This window comes from Nematolebias whitei, chromosome 15 (assembly GCF_014905685.2).
Source record: "Nematolebias whitei isolate Nwh7 chromosome 15, NemWhi1, whole genome shotgun sequence".
NCBI classification, from domain to species: domain Eukaryota; kingdom Metazoa; phylum Chordata; class Actinopteri; order Cyprinodontiformes; family Rivulidae; genus Nematolebias; species Nematolebias whitei.
Window position 1 is genome coordinate 14,053,811 of NC_056512.1, and position 15,091 is coordinate 14,068,901.

A 15,091-nucleotide genomic window follows, 5' to 3' on the forward strand; every position below is an offset into this window, starting at 1 on the left:
AGAACATCACTGGTTGAGGAGGACATCACTGGTTGAGGAGGACATCATTGGTTGAGGAGGACATCACTGGTTGAGGTCAACAGCACCCCACCTTCACTGAACACAGTGTTAGTAAAGAGCTGCTTTCTCCTCCTCAGCCTCCTGATGGTTTGCCAGAATCTCCTCGGAGCCGACCAAGAGTCATTATCCAGGGTCTCACCAAACTCCTCCCACATCTGAGCTTATGCCTCAACAACAGCCAAGACTGCGGATCACTTGACCCTCAGTTACTGCCTCCTGCCTCCCTCAGCTGCCTCCAGAGTCCCACCAGCCAACAAGGACCGATAGGACTCCTTCTTCAGCTTGACAACCTTCCTAACCTGGAGTGTCCACCACCGAGTTTGAGGATGGCCACCACGAGAAGCACCAACAACCTTGCAGCCATAGCTCAAGCAGCCACTTCAACAATTGAGTCGCAGAACATGACCCACTTGGACTCAATGTTCCCTGCCTCAGCTGGGATGTGATTAAAGCTTTCCCGGAGGTGTGAGTTGAAGATCTTTCTGACGGGTTCTTCTGCCAGGCATTCCCAGCAAACCCTCACTACACGTTTGGGTCTACTGGGTCTGTCCAGCATCTTCTCCCGCCATCTGATCCAACTCACAACCAGGTGGTGATCAGTTGACAGCTCAGCTCCTCTCTTCACCCGAGTTGTTTTGTTTTTTTGTTTTATAAGTAGAATCAAGCTCTTATTATTTGAGTACTCTTAAATATTCCTAATATTAAAGGTCCTAATATTGCATCTTAGCACACAATATAGCAATAGCATTTTACCATTTCAATGTACTTTCCAATTTAAATGCTTCAATGTTAACACTAGGACCTAGTTATTTATTGCAAGAGGCTTATTTTTCATTATCCAGATCAATACAAATGCAGGTTTTCAGAAATAGTAGAACAATACCATCAGTAACATTTAGTATAGAAAAGTATTAATTGTTGATAATTATTTTTCTATAAGCACTTTCAAATAAATGTAGCAATAGTACTGATTTATCACAGAGCCCAATACAATAAGGAGCATTAAGTGTAGAACCACTAGACTGAGGAACAGCTTCTACCCTGAGGCTGTTAGACTCATGAATATTTAACCAGGATAATCACTGTGAAAAATAACATCATGTTGCTGCTGATCTGTTTCATGTTGCTGCTGATCTGTTTCATATTGCTGTGTTCATTCATGCTCATCTGCTCACACAGACTCATGTTCGTGCTGCTGTTTGGCGTATTGTTTTTATGTTAGAGCTTAGCATATTTTTAGCTGATGTTTTTCTTAGTTCATATCTTAGATCTTATTACTGTTTTTCTTTTACATTTTATTGTTGGATGTAACTGGGACCCTGTGTACACAATCTCGTTCCACCACATGTACCACATGTGATACGAATGACAATAAAGAATATCTGTATCTGTATAATGGGGAGCACGGTGACGCAACTGGTAGAGCTGCTGCCTCTCAATCTCTCAGTGAACAGGTCCCTGGTTCAAATCCCGGTCCAGGAGCCTTTCTGGGTGGAGTTTGTATGTTCTCTCCGTGCATGTGTGGGTTTTCTCCGGGTACTCCAGTTTCCTTCCGCAGACCAAAAATATGCATGTTAGACTGATTGGTAATTCTGAATTGTCTTTAGGTGTCACGATCCTCGAGGTTGGAACCCAATTGCAGGGAGGCGAGCGAGGCAGGAGTTTAAAATAAAAATAATTTATTTTAAATAACAAAACAAAAGGCTGTCGGTGCAGCAAAACTTACTTTGGCAGACAGGATCAGAAACTAGGCAGAGCAGATCATCAGAGGGACAAAAAACTGACAAGACAGAGGAGGACTGAGACATCTGTGAACACAGAACAATCACCGGACAAGGAGTGAAGGAGAGACAGGCTTTTTATGAGACAGAGGGAGAGTGAGTAACGAGAGCACCTGGGCAGGTGGCTGATGAGGGACAGGTGTGAATGATAAAGATTGAGTGGAGAGGCAGACTGAGGAGTGAGTGGAGAATAACAGAATCAGATAAACAGAAAATCACACACAGAGCAGAACAACAAAAACATAAAGAGCAGACAGAGACAGAACCTAGAAATGGAAGGAAATGATTTAGTTTGTGGGATGATTGTTTGAAGATATAAATGTTGGTTCCTGGTTGCAGCTTGAAGGAGAAGGCAGAGGCTTAGGCAGATGGGGGGGGCAGCGGGGGCTGCTGACCGTGACATTTAGGTGTGAGTGAATGGTTGTTTGTCTCTATGTGTCCCTGTGATGGACTTGCAATCCATCCAGGGTGTACCCCACCCCTCCCACAGTGATTGCCGGACATGGGCACCAGCAACCCGTGACCCAAAATGGAAGAAGCGGGTAAAGATGGATGTATCTTTATAATAACCTGGAGACTAGCACTAGCATGCTAGCTCCAGAAACTAACAAACAAACTCACCCATTCCCACTTTTAGATTACACAGTCAGCTGAAGTTTTTTTTCACAGAGACATCCAAAAGTTGAGAAGTACACTGTCAGTCAGAAATTAAAATGTTAAACGGGGGAGGCATGTTAAACGTATCATTCAAGACACTGTAGTTGGCTTTTCTTTGTATAAGAAGAATGTGCAGTGGTAAACTGCTGTAGAAATTGTACTGTAGTGTGTACAATAATTGGAAAAAGATTTAAAGTACTTTTTAAAATAAATATATTACAAGCTAAAGTTGTTAGTGTTTATAGAACTAGTTGTAGTTGACTGTACAGTCCCTGGAACATTTAAGGGAAAATGTACCTGTGTTTACATAAAAAAATAAAAAAATAAATAAAAGTTTTAAATAGACAAAATGATTTGGTAATGGTGACAGAGTAAATATTGGACTTCACAAATTATACACTTTAACGTGAGAAAATTGTGCACCATATTGGATTGAATAAAATAGTAGTTAATTATCAGATTTGACTGATTGTTTCAACATATTTTGTTACAAACTGTTAAGATATTTACATATATTTATATTCACCTGTTTTGTTTGTTGGGGATTTAAAAAAAGGTGTTTCCCCTCTTTCTGTGTCTCTCAGATCGACTGAAGTTCTGCCATGCCTGTGGCCTCCAGCAGGACAGAGCCCGGTAAGACCAGACCCAGCTCCTAATTGTAGCTATTATCAGCTGTAATGAATGATACCTGTCTGATATTATCCATAATTTAAACGGATTCTTTCATTTTTCTGGACTGAGTACTATCGTGTTTTGAATATTAAATGTGGACGGAAACGTGTTTTAATTTCTGACTCACCAACAACAGTGGGTCGTTTATTAAAACGATTTAAACACATCACACATTTACAATAATTGGCAGATTGATTACAATAACACAGCTTAATTAATGAGCTTTGCACTGAGAAAATCATACGGCCATGATTTTCTCACTTGCAGCTTTTGAAACCAACAGACATTTCTGAAAATATCTGGATTAATTACTGGCAGATAGAAGAGTTTTAAAGATGGGAAAATGAAGTCTAAATGGAGAGAGATGGGTGAGGGAATGTGTCTGTTATAACCAGAAACAACACGCTCCTTTGGACGCAGCTCAATCCACGGTACACTTCGCAGTTGAAGATCGACTCTTTACCTTTGCAGACGATAGTTCGGCCTCGGTGTAGAGTTGCCTTTCAACGCTTTTCAGCGTCTCCGTAAGGACAGCTGTGACCTCAGGAGTCGTGAGATCATTTCGTTCAACAGCCCGCTCACCTCCCAGGTGGACTCACATGAGCTGTGAGCCCGTCAGAGTTCCACTCAGATGTGGAAGATTCCATAATTCCCACGAGACTCAGAAGAACTTTGGTTCATGTCTGGAACGTTGTTCTTCTTGGAACTCTTGTTCCACTCTGGAACTTGTTCTCCTCTGGAACTTGTTCTGCTTGGAGCTAGGAAGTGTCAACCCTTTTAAAGAGGTCACTTCCGGTTCCTCTGAGAACTTCCTGATTGGTTGAAAGAACCAACAGGGGTGTGGTTTTAGTGACGTAAGAGGGTTATTACAAGTCAAGGAGACAGTGAAATGTTTTTGGAACAAACAGAGAAATGTTTTGGAGCAGACAGAAAGATGTTTTGAAGAACAGAGACATTTAGGAGCCAGTCTTCTTCTATCTGTCTGTGAGAGTTAAACATGACATTTCGTTCCGATAAACATGTTTTTGACCGTTCTCTTGACTTTTGACCGACTCACTACTTGCTCATTTCAGACAGAAGATCAAAAAAATGCATAATTACTCTTGTAACAGACATTAACTTGATTTCTACTTTGAATGAGGATTAAAAATCATTTATACTGTTTCACAGTTGATTTAAAATGAGTGGTTCACTTCAACATTTAAAATGGTTTGAACTAAACACACTTTTGATTATCAAGACATTTGTAAAATAGTAATGATAATATGAAAGAGAGTGTTCTTTCAATTGATTAGTGCAGGACACACCTAGAAAGTCCCTGGATGAGCTTTATCTGTGTTTCTGGACTCAAATCAATGAAATAACAGTTCCTGTCCCACGAAGGTCCAGGTTTTGACCTGAGGCTTAGTTCACTACACAGCAAATCTTTTTATTTATTTCTTTTTCCATTATTCACATTTTTAAACAGTTTATACTAGAGCCCGATCAATATGGAAATTTTAGCTATCGTCAATACCGATATTAGGAGGGGAAGACTCCCACCGATAAACAATATCATCTCTCTTTTAAGCTCCATGTGGAAAACAGTAAAGAAACTGAAAGTTAAACTGGGTTTCTTTTTCAGAAATAGATCCTGTCTAACTCTGAATGCTAGGAAACACCTTGTAACTGTGACTTTCCTTCCCTCCACTGATTACGGTGACATTATTTACATGAACGTTGGAATGTTGGATGCTGTCTACTGGTTAACTGGACATCATTAACTTCACACAGACTCTCTCACTGGTACATTTTCATCTTTAAATCACTTCTTGGTCTGCTGCCTTCATACATCTCCTCCTACATGTCTCTGCGTGAGTGCAGCTACAGCGTGCGCTCTCAGGACATTATTACCTGCAGTGTTCCCTCAGTGAGGACTGAACTTGGCAAAAGACCTTCTCCTACTCCGCTCCTGTTTCTTGGAATATTTTGTAAAAAGATCTGAAGTTCTCGACCTTGACCTCTCTATGTGGCTTCAAACATCTGTTGGACTCCTGGCAAGAACCAATGCTGACATGTTCCTGTTTTTAGTTTTCTACATACGCCTTATAATCTAGCTGTTTTTGTTACTTTTTTTGCCATCTTATTTTAATTTGTTTTGTTTTTTTAAACTGTAATCTGTTCTTTTATAACTGTTTATTGTTGTCGCTGTTGTCCATTGTTGTCATCTTTCTTTGTTGAAATCAGGTCTCTCTTGTAAATGAGTCCTCGAGGCTCTATGGGATTAACCTGTCTAAATTAAGGTTGAATGAATGAATATAAGGGCTGGAAATTTTTCAGCTTTGTCCACCCCCAAGAATCTAAGAAAACAGTGAGTGGAGCGGGGCTTGTTTATTGAGTGTAGCTGTTAGCAGCCATGAAGCTAAGCTAATGAGATCCATGCTATACCTAATCCCATTCTAGGTTTACAAGTGGTGCCCTTGTAGTGAACTAAGCCTCAGGTCAAAATCTGGCCCTGAGGGCCTTCCTGGGACAAGAACTGTTATTTCATTGATTTGAGTCCAGAAACACAAATTAAGTTCATCCAGAGACTTTCTAATTGTATCCTGCACTGATCAATTGAAAGAACACTCTCTTTTTATTATCATTACTATTTTACAATATCTTGATAATCAAAAGTGTGTTTAGTTCAAACCATTTTAAATGTTGAAGTGAACTACTCATTTTAAATCAACTGTGAAACAGTATTAATGATTTTTAATCCTCATTCAAAGTAGAAATCAAGTTAATGTCTGTTACAAGAGTAATGATGCATTTTTGATTTTCTGTCTGAAATGTGCAAGTTGTAAGTCAGTCAAAAGTGAAGGAACGGTCAAAAACATGTTTACTGGAAAGAAATGTCATGTTTATCTCTATCAGACAGATAGAAGGAAGACTGGCTCCAAAAAGTCTCTGTTCTTCAAAACATTTTTCTATCTGTTCTTAACAATCTACTCTGTCTCCTTGACTTTTAATGACCCTCTTAAGTCACTAAGACCACACCCCTGTTGGTTCGTTTCAACCAATCAGGAAGTTCTCAGAGGAACGGGAACTGACCTCTTTAAAAGGGTCAACACTTCCTAGTTCCAAGCAGAATGCAGAACGCAGAACAACGGGAACTACGCAGGACAAAGTTCCAGAAGGAAGCACAAAGTTCCGAGTCTCGTGGGGATTATGGAATCTTCCACATCTGAGTGGAACCTCTGACGGACTCACAGCTCATGTGAGTCCACCCGTGAGGTGAGCTGCTGTTGAACGAAGTACCGTCACTACTCCGGACGGTTCTCTGCTATCCTACGGGGACGCTGGAAAGGTAGGGTTAAATGGAACTCCGTACCAGTGGAGACATCTTCTACAGGTAAAGAGTCGATTTCCACTACCGAAGTGTACCGAGGTAGAGCTGGGTTCGAATGGAGGGTGCCATTCTTCGTCGACACATTTTCCCTCACACACCATCTCTCTCCATTTAAACTCCCTCATTTCCCATCTTTAAAACTCTTCTATCTTCTATCAGTGAGATACCATGGCCGTATGGTTTCTCATTGTAAAGCTCATTAATTAAAATGTGTTATTGAGTACAATCAGAATAATCACGTGTACAATGTTTGATGTTAAATTTTGATTCTGTTAATAAATGACCACATTCATTTTGATGGGTCAAAGAAACTTAACGTCTCACGTCACTGATTAAACCATCTCCCACACAGTATCTCTGTCACATATCTGTCAAGTAGCTCGAAAAAGAGAGAACCCGTTTAAATTAAGTATAATATCAGGTACTTGAACTAGTCCAGATATTATAACGTGTAGTGGAGCTCCGAAGCTAAACGAAGCTAACCGACCTATCTCACTACATTCTGGTGGCCGGTACAGGTCTCTAAAGAGCTCCTCGTGACCCGATATCCGCCATTTGAACGTTTCGTGGCCGTACGAATGTTTGAAGAGGCGTGAGTTAAATGTGACGGAGTCTGTGTTAATACGTGAACTGAATGTTGGCATGAAAAGTGCAGCTTTCTAATCTATCAGCTGTGTGGTTCAGTTCTAGAGAACGGCTCGGATGAGTCTAAGAACAACACTGTTTTAGAGCTGAAAGTAACGTCAAGGTGTTCATTAAAAGCTGAAATTTGTACTTCGGTTGTGTAACTGAAGCTGGGTTTGTGGTAAAACGCTTTATTCTGTTAAACTGTCGCAGAGAGGGACGGGGGTTCTGACCCGTTTCGGCTGTCGGACTCGGTTCTGATTCGTTCGAACGAGTCGTGTTGAATGGATAAACGCTGTTTTAAAAGCTGGGCTCAGTCTCAGATCACTGTTAAGTGCTTCGTTACATCTGTAACAGTAAAATCGTACATTTTGAGAAGTTAATGGACGAAAGTTGACCGGACTTTTTCAGGCTAATGCTAACAAAGATAGCAAGAATGACGATGCGTCATTGGTTGAAAACCGCTGTTTGGGTAGCTCTGATTCGCTGAGAGACGAGTGACGTGTCTGTCGTCACTTCCTCTGATGTCAGGTTGTAAAACCCACCCCCGCTGTTGTCTCTGACCATTGGTTGATTCAGTCACGTGACCCTGGAAATGAGTCTCGGTTCAACCGAAGCCTCCACTGTGTTTAAAATCGCTAAATGGAGCCGCCACTGTTCCCACAAAACTCATGTTTCATGCATAAAAGACGTGCTTTTTAAAACAACGCCACGTTTTAGCTTTAAATCCGTTCAGAAATGTTGATTTGACCGAGTTTTGCCGATGCTAATTCTAAAGCTAACGGCTAACAACCGGATGTCAACTGAACGAGCCACAGGAAGTTGTCATAGACTCCTACTGGTATAAATAAGCTTACACCACCACCTGCTGTTGAAAGAGGAGTATAACAGTTTTCCTGAAGAGGGACTGATAAGCTCCTCATAATTCTTTTTCTTTTCACCCAACCTGGTTTATTCGAGTAACTGTTAAAATAGCGAATTTCTGGGATAAAACTGCTTTAAAAGCGTTTAAAAAACTAAAGTTGCTGTGAGACTTTTAGAAAAATTGCAGGTTTATTTAATGTTAAGTGCTTTAGAGTAAATATCACTGAGAAGCCTGGTTCTTGTATCTGTTTGATTTAAGCACGTTAAGTAACACTGCCAAAGAGGCATTTACTTAAAAATATTCATGCATTGGGGTAAAACCTACGAATAGGTGCCCATTCATTTGAAGAAGTGGCTTACACAGTACTGTTGAGTGAACCCAGAGCTAAAAAGTGTGTGAAACTCACATGACACTTGAATACAAATATTTACCTATTAAAATAATCTGAAGTTGGCAACTGTTTAACCAGATAAGTGCTGAACAGTGAATAACCATGGCAGGTGTGAGAGAAAAGGATTTTGATCCTTGTGAGATGAAGGACTGTTTAGAGGGAGCGTTGACGCTGCTCACAGAATCCTTACATCCATATGGTGAACAGGTGGACAGCATGAACTCAAAAGAGTTATTGGACAAGCTGAAGGAGGTTGCAGAGAGTGTGACCTCTACAGACAGAACAAAGTCAAGCTATGACAAGCTGGCTAAATTGGCGCTCTTATTGAAAGCATCATTCTATGCTGTGGTAAACAAAGCTGATGACCTTGCAATAAGGTTTAACAGCGACAGGGAGGAGTATCTCAAATTCATGGCACAGTCTAACTTTGATCAGGAGACCCGTGCAAATGAGGTACAACGTGACAGAGAGCTCTCACGAGCTCAGCTGTCATTACAAGCTCACTCGTATGAGGAGAAGATTAGGGATAGAGAGTTTCAGTACCAAGCACTGTGTTCAGACAACGATATGCTACGACAACGGTTGCAGCTCACATCAGAAGCTCTGAACGAATGCAGATTGGAAAAGGAGGCGTTAGTCCAACAAGGCGTGCGTTTACCAAGTGAATGTCAAACATCACAGGAACGCTTAAAGGCCTGTGAGGAGAAACTAGCCGCAGCAACAAATAAGATTTCTGACGTGGGTCGAGCTGGTCTGGAACTCAAAGACGAACAAGGTCGGAGTCCAGGTCACCCACAATCACCTCAGAAGAATTTTGGTGCACCTCCTGCTCTTAATCCCATTCTGCCACCTCCACATGTGTGTAGAGACACACCTCCACCCTTACCTAAAGTAGCAGGGACAGACCTGAACAGGTCTCCACTACCAAGCAGGCAAGAGAGACCATTGAAACTTTCTCTTTCAATAGATGATCTTCAAAAACTCTCAAAATATGTACAACGCTTTGTACCTGGCCCAATGGGTTCAACTGGAACAAAAGCGTATCTGAATGACCTTGATTTCAGACTGAGTGGTTATCCTAATGCTACGGTTGAGGATAAAATCAGTCTGATAAGGCTCACTTCGGACAGAGAGGTGTTCACCTTCATCGAGCGTCAACCTGATGCCACGAGAAGGGATTACAACCTTCTGTGTGAAGCTTTGATCAGGGAATACGACCCCTGCACGGGACCTGCTGGTTTCCCAGCTGCTGACAAGGTCACGCAAGGGAAGCATGAACATCCAAAGGTTTATTACAAAAGAATCTTCCAAGCTTATTTTGGTTACAGAAATGAAACCGGAATGGAGGAAGAAGAAGGTTTTAAATTTGTTTTCAGCAAAAATCTTCACACTGACTTTAAAACGTCAGTACAAATGATGGCAAATTTCAGAGAAAAATCCATCAATGAGATTAAACAGTGTGCTGTGAATGTGTTTGAGGCATGTTCTCATGCTAAGATGCCCATAGAGGTGTTTCCTGGTGTAAAGGTTAAACCCCACTCGCTAGAACGGGAAGGACGGCGTGCATCGCCTCCCCCTTCTAAAAAAGGCGAGAAAAAGCAGTCTTTTCAAACTAACAAACCGCGTCATGAAGGTGCACGCTGGGACAAAAAAGCTCCTCTTTCAGAGGATGAACGTGATTATCGTAAATGGGGTGTGCGTAGGACGCAAAGATATGGGAACCAAGGTGACCCATATTATCAGGGGAAGTCCGAAAAGGAACCCCCAAAAGACGTACCTAACCGTCCCCCACCTCGGACGAAACGAACCGAGGCGAAAAAACCACAAATGTTCCAGAAACAAGGCCCTACACCTCTGAGCTCGGAAGAGACAGAGAAACTACGCAGGTTGTTAGAAACTTTGGAACACACTGACACGGGAAACCAACCTGGAGCACTATGCAGTGATGTAATCACTATTACATCTGAGGGCGCGAATGACAACATCACAGATGTCGGTGGAACACACCAAGACATTGTTGTTGTTGCCTCCAACAACCCCTCATCGGAAGAAGGGGGGGTAAACTCACACACACACGATGACGAGTCATCGCAGGCTGAACACTCAGAAACAGCTACTGCTGTGCTGACGGTTCAGACAAACCAAGATTACACAGACAAGGCTGAACATGTGAAGAAACTTCAGAAAAAACCTAAGAGGTTTCTGTGTAACTTTATCAGAAGGGGGGTCGCCAAAAAGGCGTACCTGTCAGTAACACTCGAAGGAGTCCTCACACACGAAGCACTTCTGGACGGTGGGGCAGACATAACAATTATGTCAGCTAAACTGTTCGAGGAGCTGAGGACAGCCGCTGCCGGTGTTAACAGGATAATACCTCTCACAGAATGTGCTATAGAAATGCAGGGTCTCTCAGAGAAGAGGACAACCCTGACAGCTATAGCAATGGTTCACATGCAGATTGGCAGAATGACACTATACCACCCGGTACACGTGTCTCGTGTTGACTCATTCCCATTTTTGGTTGGCCAGGATTTTATAAATCGCTTCGACGCGATTATAGATTATGGTGATCAAACGATGTGGGCCAAGGTGAGCAAACCACTGCCGATACAAATGCCTCCGGAGTGTAACACAGACTGCCTAACGGCAGGTACCTCGGAAGGCGCAAAGGACTCCTCAGCCGAGGACACGAGCCCGGTGAGTATTCCTTTGAAATCATGTGAAACCAAAGAGACCCACCCGGTGGTCCAAACTCTGACCCAACAAGACAGCCTCCTCTGTGAGCTGGAGCAGTCAGAGTCCACCGAACACTACCTACCACTGGTAGTTAAAGGTGTAGAGATCCAAGGGTCCCGTCATAAGAACAGTCCTCCAACGTGCGTTCACATTTTCTATCCTCCAGTATTCACCATAAAGTTATCAAGTGTGCTACATAAATGTAAATTAAACACAAAAACACCCTTCCCTGTTCATTGTTTAGTCAGTCCCATATGGTGAAGGATTAATTAGTATTGACCGCAGCAGAGGTTTATTTTCTTTGCAGAGAAGTTAAGATTTCAGACAAACAATGCATTTCATTGAAGACGACAACGATAATGTTACTATTCTCAATTAATTCCAATTAAGTTTATTTATATTGCACCAAGTCACAACAGGGCCTGGAGAAGTCCATCTGCTGCTGGATACTGGACTTGCTCACCAACAGACCACAGGCAGTGAAAATCGGCAGTCACCCTCCTCCACACTAGTCCTCAGCACGGGTACACTCAGGGCTGTGTCCTCTCTCCACTCCTGTACTCTCTATTTACACATGACTGTACCGCCAAGCACAGCTCTAATGTCATCCTCCAGTATGCTGATGACACCACCATCTTGGGCCTCATCACCAACAAGATAAGAGTGCCTACAGAGATGAGGTGAAATCACTGACCAGCTGGTGTCAGGCAAATAACCTCTCTCTTAATGTCAGCAAAACAAAGGAGATGATAGTAGACTTGAGGAAACAGCGTGGAGGTCAGCAGTCCACCATCTACATAAACAACGCTGAGGTGAAGCAGGTCAGAAGCTTCAAGTTCGTTGGCGTTCACATTACTGAGGATCTGTCCTGGACTTTACATACGGACACTGTGGTCAAGAAAGCCCAACAAAGACACTACTTCCTAAAAGACTAAAGAAGTTTGGTACAAGCACCAGCATCCTCACCAACGTTTATAGGTGCACCATGGAGAGCCTGCTGACAGGCTGCATCACAGGGTGGTACAGGAACTGCACCAGTCAGAGCCGGAAAGCTCTACAGAGGGTGGTGCAAACAGCAGAGGACATCGCTGGTAGCAGTCTCCACACCATCCAGGACATCTACCACAGCCAATGTCTGCGTAAAGCACGCAGCCTTATTAAGGATCACACCCACACAGCACAAGGACTCTTCCATCTACTACCCTCTGGCAGACGATACAGGAGTCTGTCATCACGTACAAATGACTAAAGGACAACTATTATCCATAAGCTGTCAGATTACTGACATCTCTATAAATAACACTGAACAAATGGCAATAACGTAACTAATAATTCAACCTCAATGTCAATACCTGTGCAATAACTTGAGGAACTCCATGGATAGCTTTGGTGTATGATGAAGATTCATTATTTACACTTATAAATTGGAATCTATCAGATAAATATGATTTAAACCAATTAAGAGCCATTCCTGTAATTCCAATATCATATTTAAGTCTCTGTAATAGAATATTATGGTCATCTGTATCAAATGCAGCACTGAGGTTTAACAGGACCAGTGCAGACACCTGTCCGTTGTCAGAGGCCATGAGAATATCATGGTAACTTTCACCAGTGCAGATTCAGTGCTGTAGTGAGCTCTAAACCCTGACTGAAACTCTTCAAACAAATTATTTCTTTGTAGATGTTCATGCAACTGACCTGCAAATATTTTCTCTAGAATTTTTTAGATGAACGTTAGATTAGATATAGGTCTATAATATATATATATATATATATATATATATATATATATATATGTGTGTGTGTGTGTGTGTGTGTGTGTGTGTGTGTGTGTGTGTGTGTGTGTGTGTGTGTGTGAAGCTGAAATAAGTGCGGCTCGAGTTCAGCAGTCTGACAGCTGCAGGGAAGAAACTGTTTCTGAACCTGGTGGTTTTGCTCTGAATGCTCCTCAGCCGCCTGCTTGAGGGGAGGGGCTGGAACAGACTGTGTGCAGGATGAGTGGAGTCCTTCATGATGCGGAGCGCCCTCCCCCTGCATCGTGAAGTGTAGAGGTCCGAGGTGGTGGGAAGGCTGCTCCCCACAATCTTCTGTGCAGTCTTAACCACCCTCTGCAGAGCCATCCTCTCAGCAGCAGTGCAGCTGCTGTGCCACACGGTGATGCAGGTGCAGAGAACGCCCTCCACCACACAGAGATAGAAGCTCCTCAGGACAGAGCTCCCAAGTCCAGCTCTCTTCAGCTTCCTGAGGAAGTAGAGATGCTGATGGGCCTTCTTGACCAGACATGTAGCCATCTGTAATGTGCACATGCAATTTCACACATCTACCAATGGAGTCAGCCTCCCCACCTCTTCCAGATACAGAAAGAGAGCCATCTGCATCATGAAGGACTCCACTCACCCAACACACACACTTTTTGCCCCGCTCCCCTCAGGAAGGAGGTTAAGGAGCATTAAGTGTAGAACCACTTAACTGAGGAACAGCTTCTACCATGAAGCTGTTAGTCTCATGAATATTTAACCAGGATAATCACTGTAAGGAAAAAATAAATCACTGTAATGCCACTTTATTTGGTGATATGTCACTTTATCTGTGCTGCTGATTATCCATGCTGCTGATTTCTTGCCTTTAAGCTGCTATATTCATACCCCTCTGCTCACAACAGACTCATGTCCGGGCTGCTGTCTAAATAATATACCATATTATATTACATTATTATTGTTTAGCAAATATATTAGACCCTTGTATACGGTTTCTTTTTATATATTTGTTTTGCTATTTTTGGGTGTAACTGAGACCTTGACTACACAATTTTGTTCCACCTCATGTACCACATTTGATGTGAATGACAATAGAGAACCTTGAACCTTGATGTAGGTGTGCAGACCTGGATTCAGAAAGCTTTGATTTCAGAGAAAACAAGTACTGCTGTCCAACAAAGTTAAGTCAGGTCCTCTGGACACTTTCTTTGTGCTGAAACATTTCGTCTTTCATCCAAAAGACTTCATCAGTCCGAGGAGCCACGGGTAATGTTCTTGTGTACGTGAACGGCTAAACTGCAGCAGAAATCTACCGTTTCTCTCAAAATGGGTGTTTTGTAAACTGGGCCTTAGTACAGCTCTTCTTGTTCCAATATTTGTGTAATGTGTGTTCCAGGGCCCCAGGTGTTGGATGCAATGAGTGACAGCACCACCAGCTCCACTATTGCTAATGACCTGGACCTCATCTACCTCAAAGGCATCATGGAGAGCCCTCCGGTGTGCTACACACAGACATACAGTTTAGGGGTGGGAATCAGTGGCCCATTTGATTACAAGTTAGAGGCCTGCAATGCAATTATGAAACAACTGATGAATTTTGATTATCTCACATGATCAGGTTTGTTAAAAAATAAAATAAAATAAAATTAAAAAAAAAACACCAAAAGCAGCTGGTATACCTGTGATGTCTATCCAAAACACTGAAACTGAAATTTGAAATTCAGACAGAAACAATTCACTTCAGTTTGTTTATACGGTGCTAATCCACAACAAAAGTAATCTCAGGACACTGTACAAAAGCATTACAAATGCAGAGTAGTAAACGCTATCTATCTAAGGACACCCTCAGATTGCAATAAATCTTCAATCTTGATCAAGCACTTTGGTGACAATGGAAAGTGTGTGACAGTTTCTTTGAACAGGATGAAACCTCCAGCTCAGCAGTGTTGAAGATGGGTAGTCTTGACTGAATGGAGTTAGAGAAGACAGGAAAGTGACAGACAAACCGAATGGTTTGTCCTGGTGTAGTTTCTATGGAAAGAAAGAGAAAGAAAAACACGTTAATGATAGAAATAATTACATACACGAACAGGTAGAGTAGAGCAAGTAAAGACAGCAGCAGAGCGAGGAAATGAGGTCAGTTTGTCCTCCAGCAGTCTAAAAATATAGCAC

The 15,091-nt window shown here is 42.3% G+C and overlaps 1 protein-coding gene across 1 annotated transcript in view; it reads left to right on the forward strand.

Moving 5' to 3' along the window:
• LOC119421966 (MAGUK p55 subfamily member 2) overlaps positions 1-15,091 on the forward strand; it is a 44,897-nt gene that overhangs the window by 5,645 nt on the left and 24,161 nt on the right. The window contains exons 2-3 of the mRNA XM_037689323.1: positions 3,083-3,131; positions 14,316-14,528. Coding sequence (XP_037545251.1) covers positions 3,101-3,131; positions 14,316-14,528 — 244 coding nt within the window. The 5' untranslated portion in view covers positions 3,083-3,100. The remainder of the gene's footprint in view (positions 1-3,082; positions 3,132-14,315; positions 14,529-15,091) is intronic.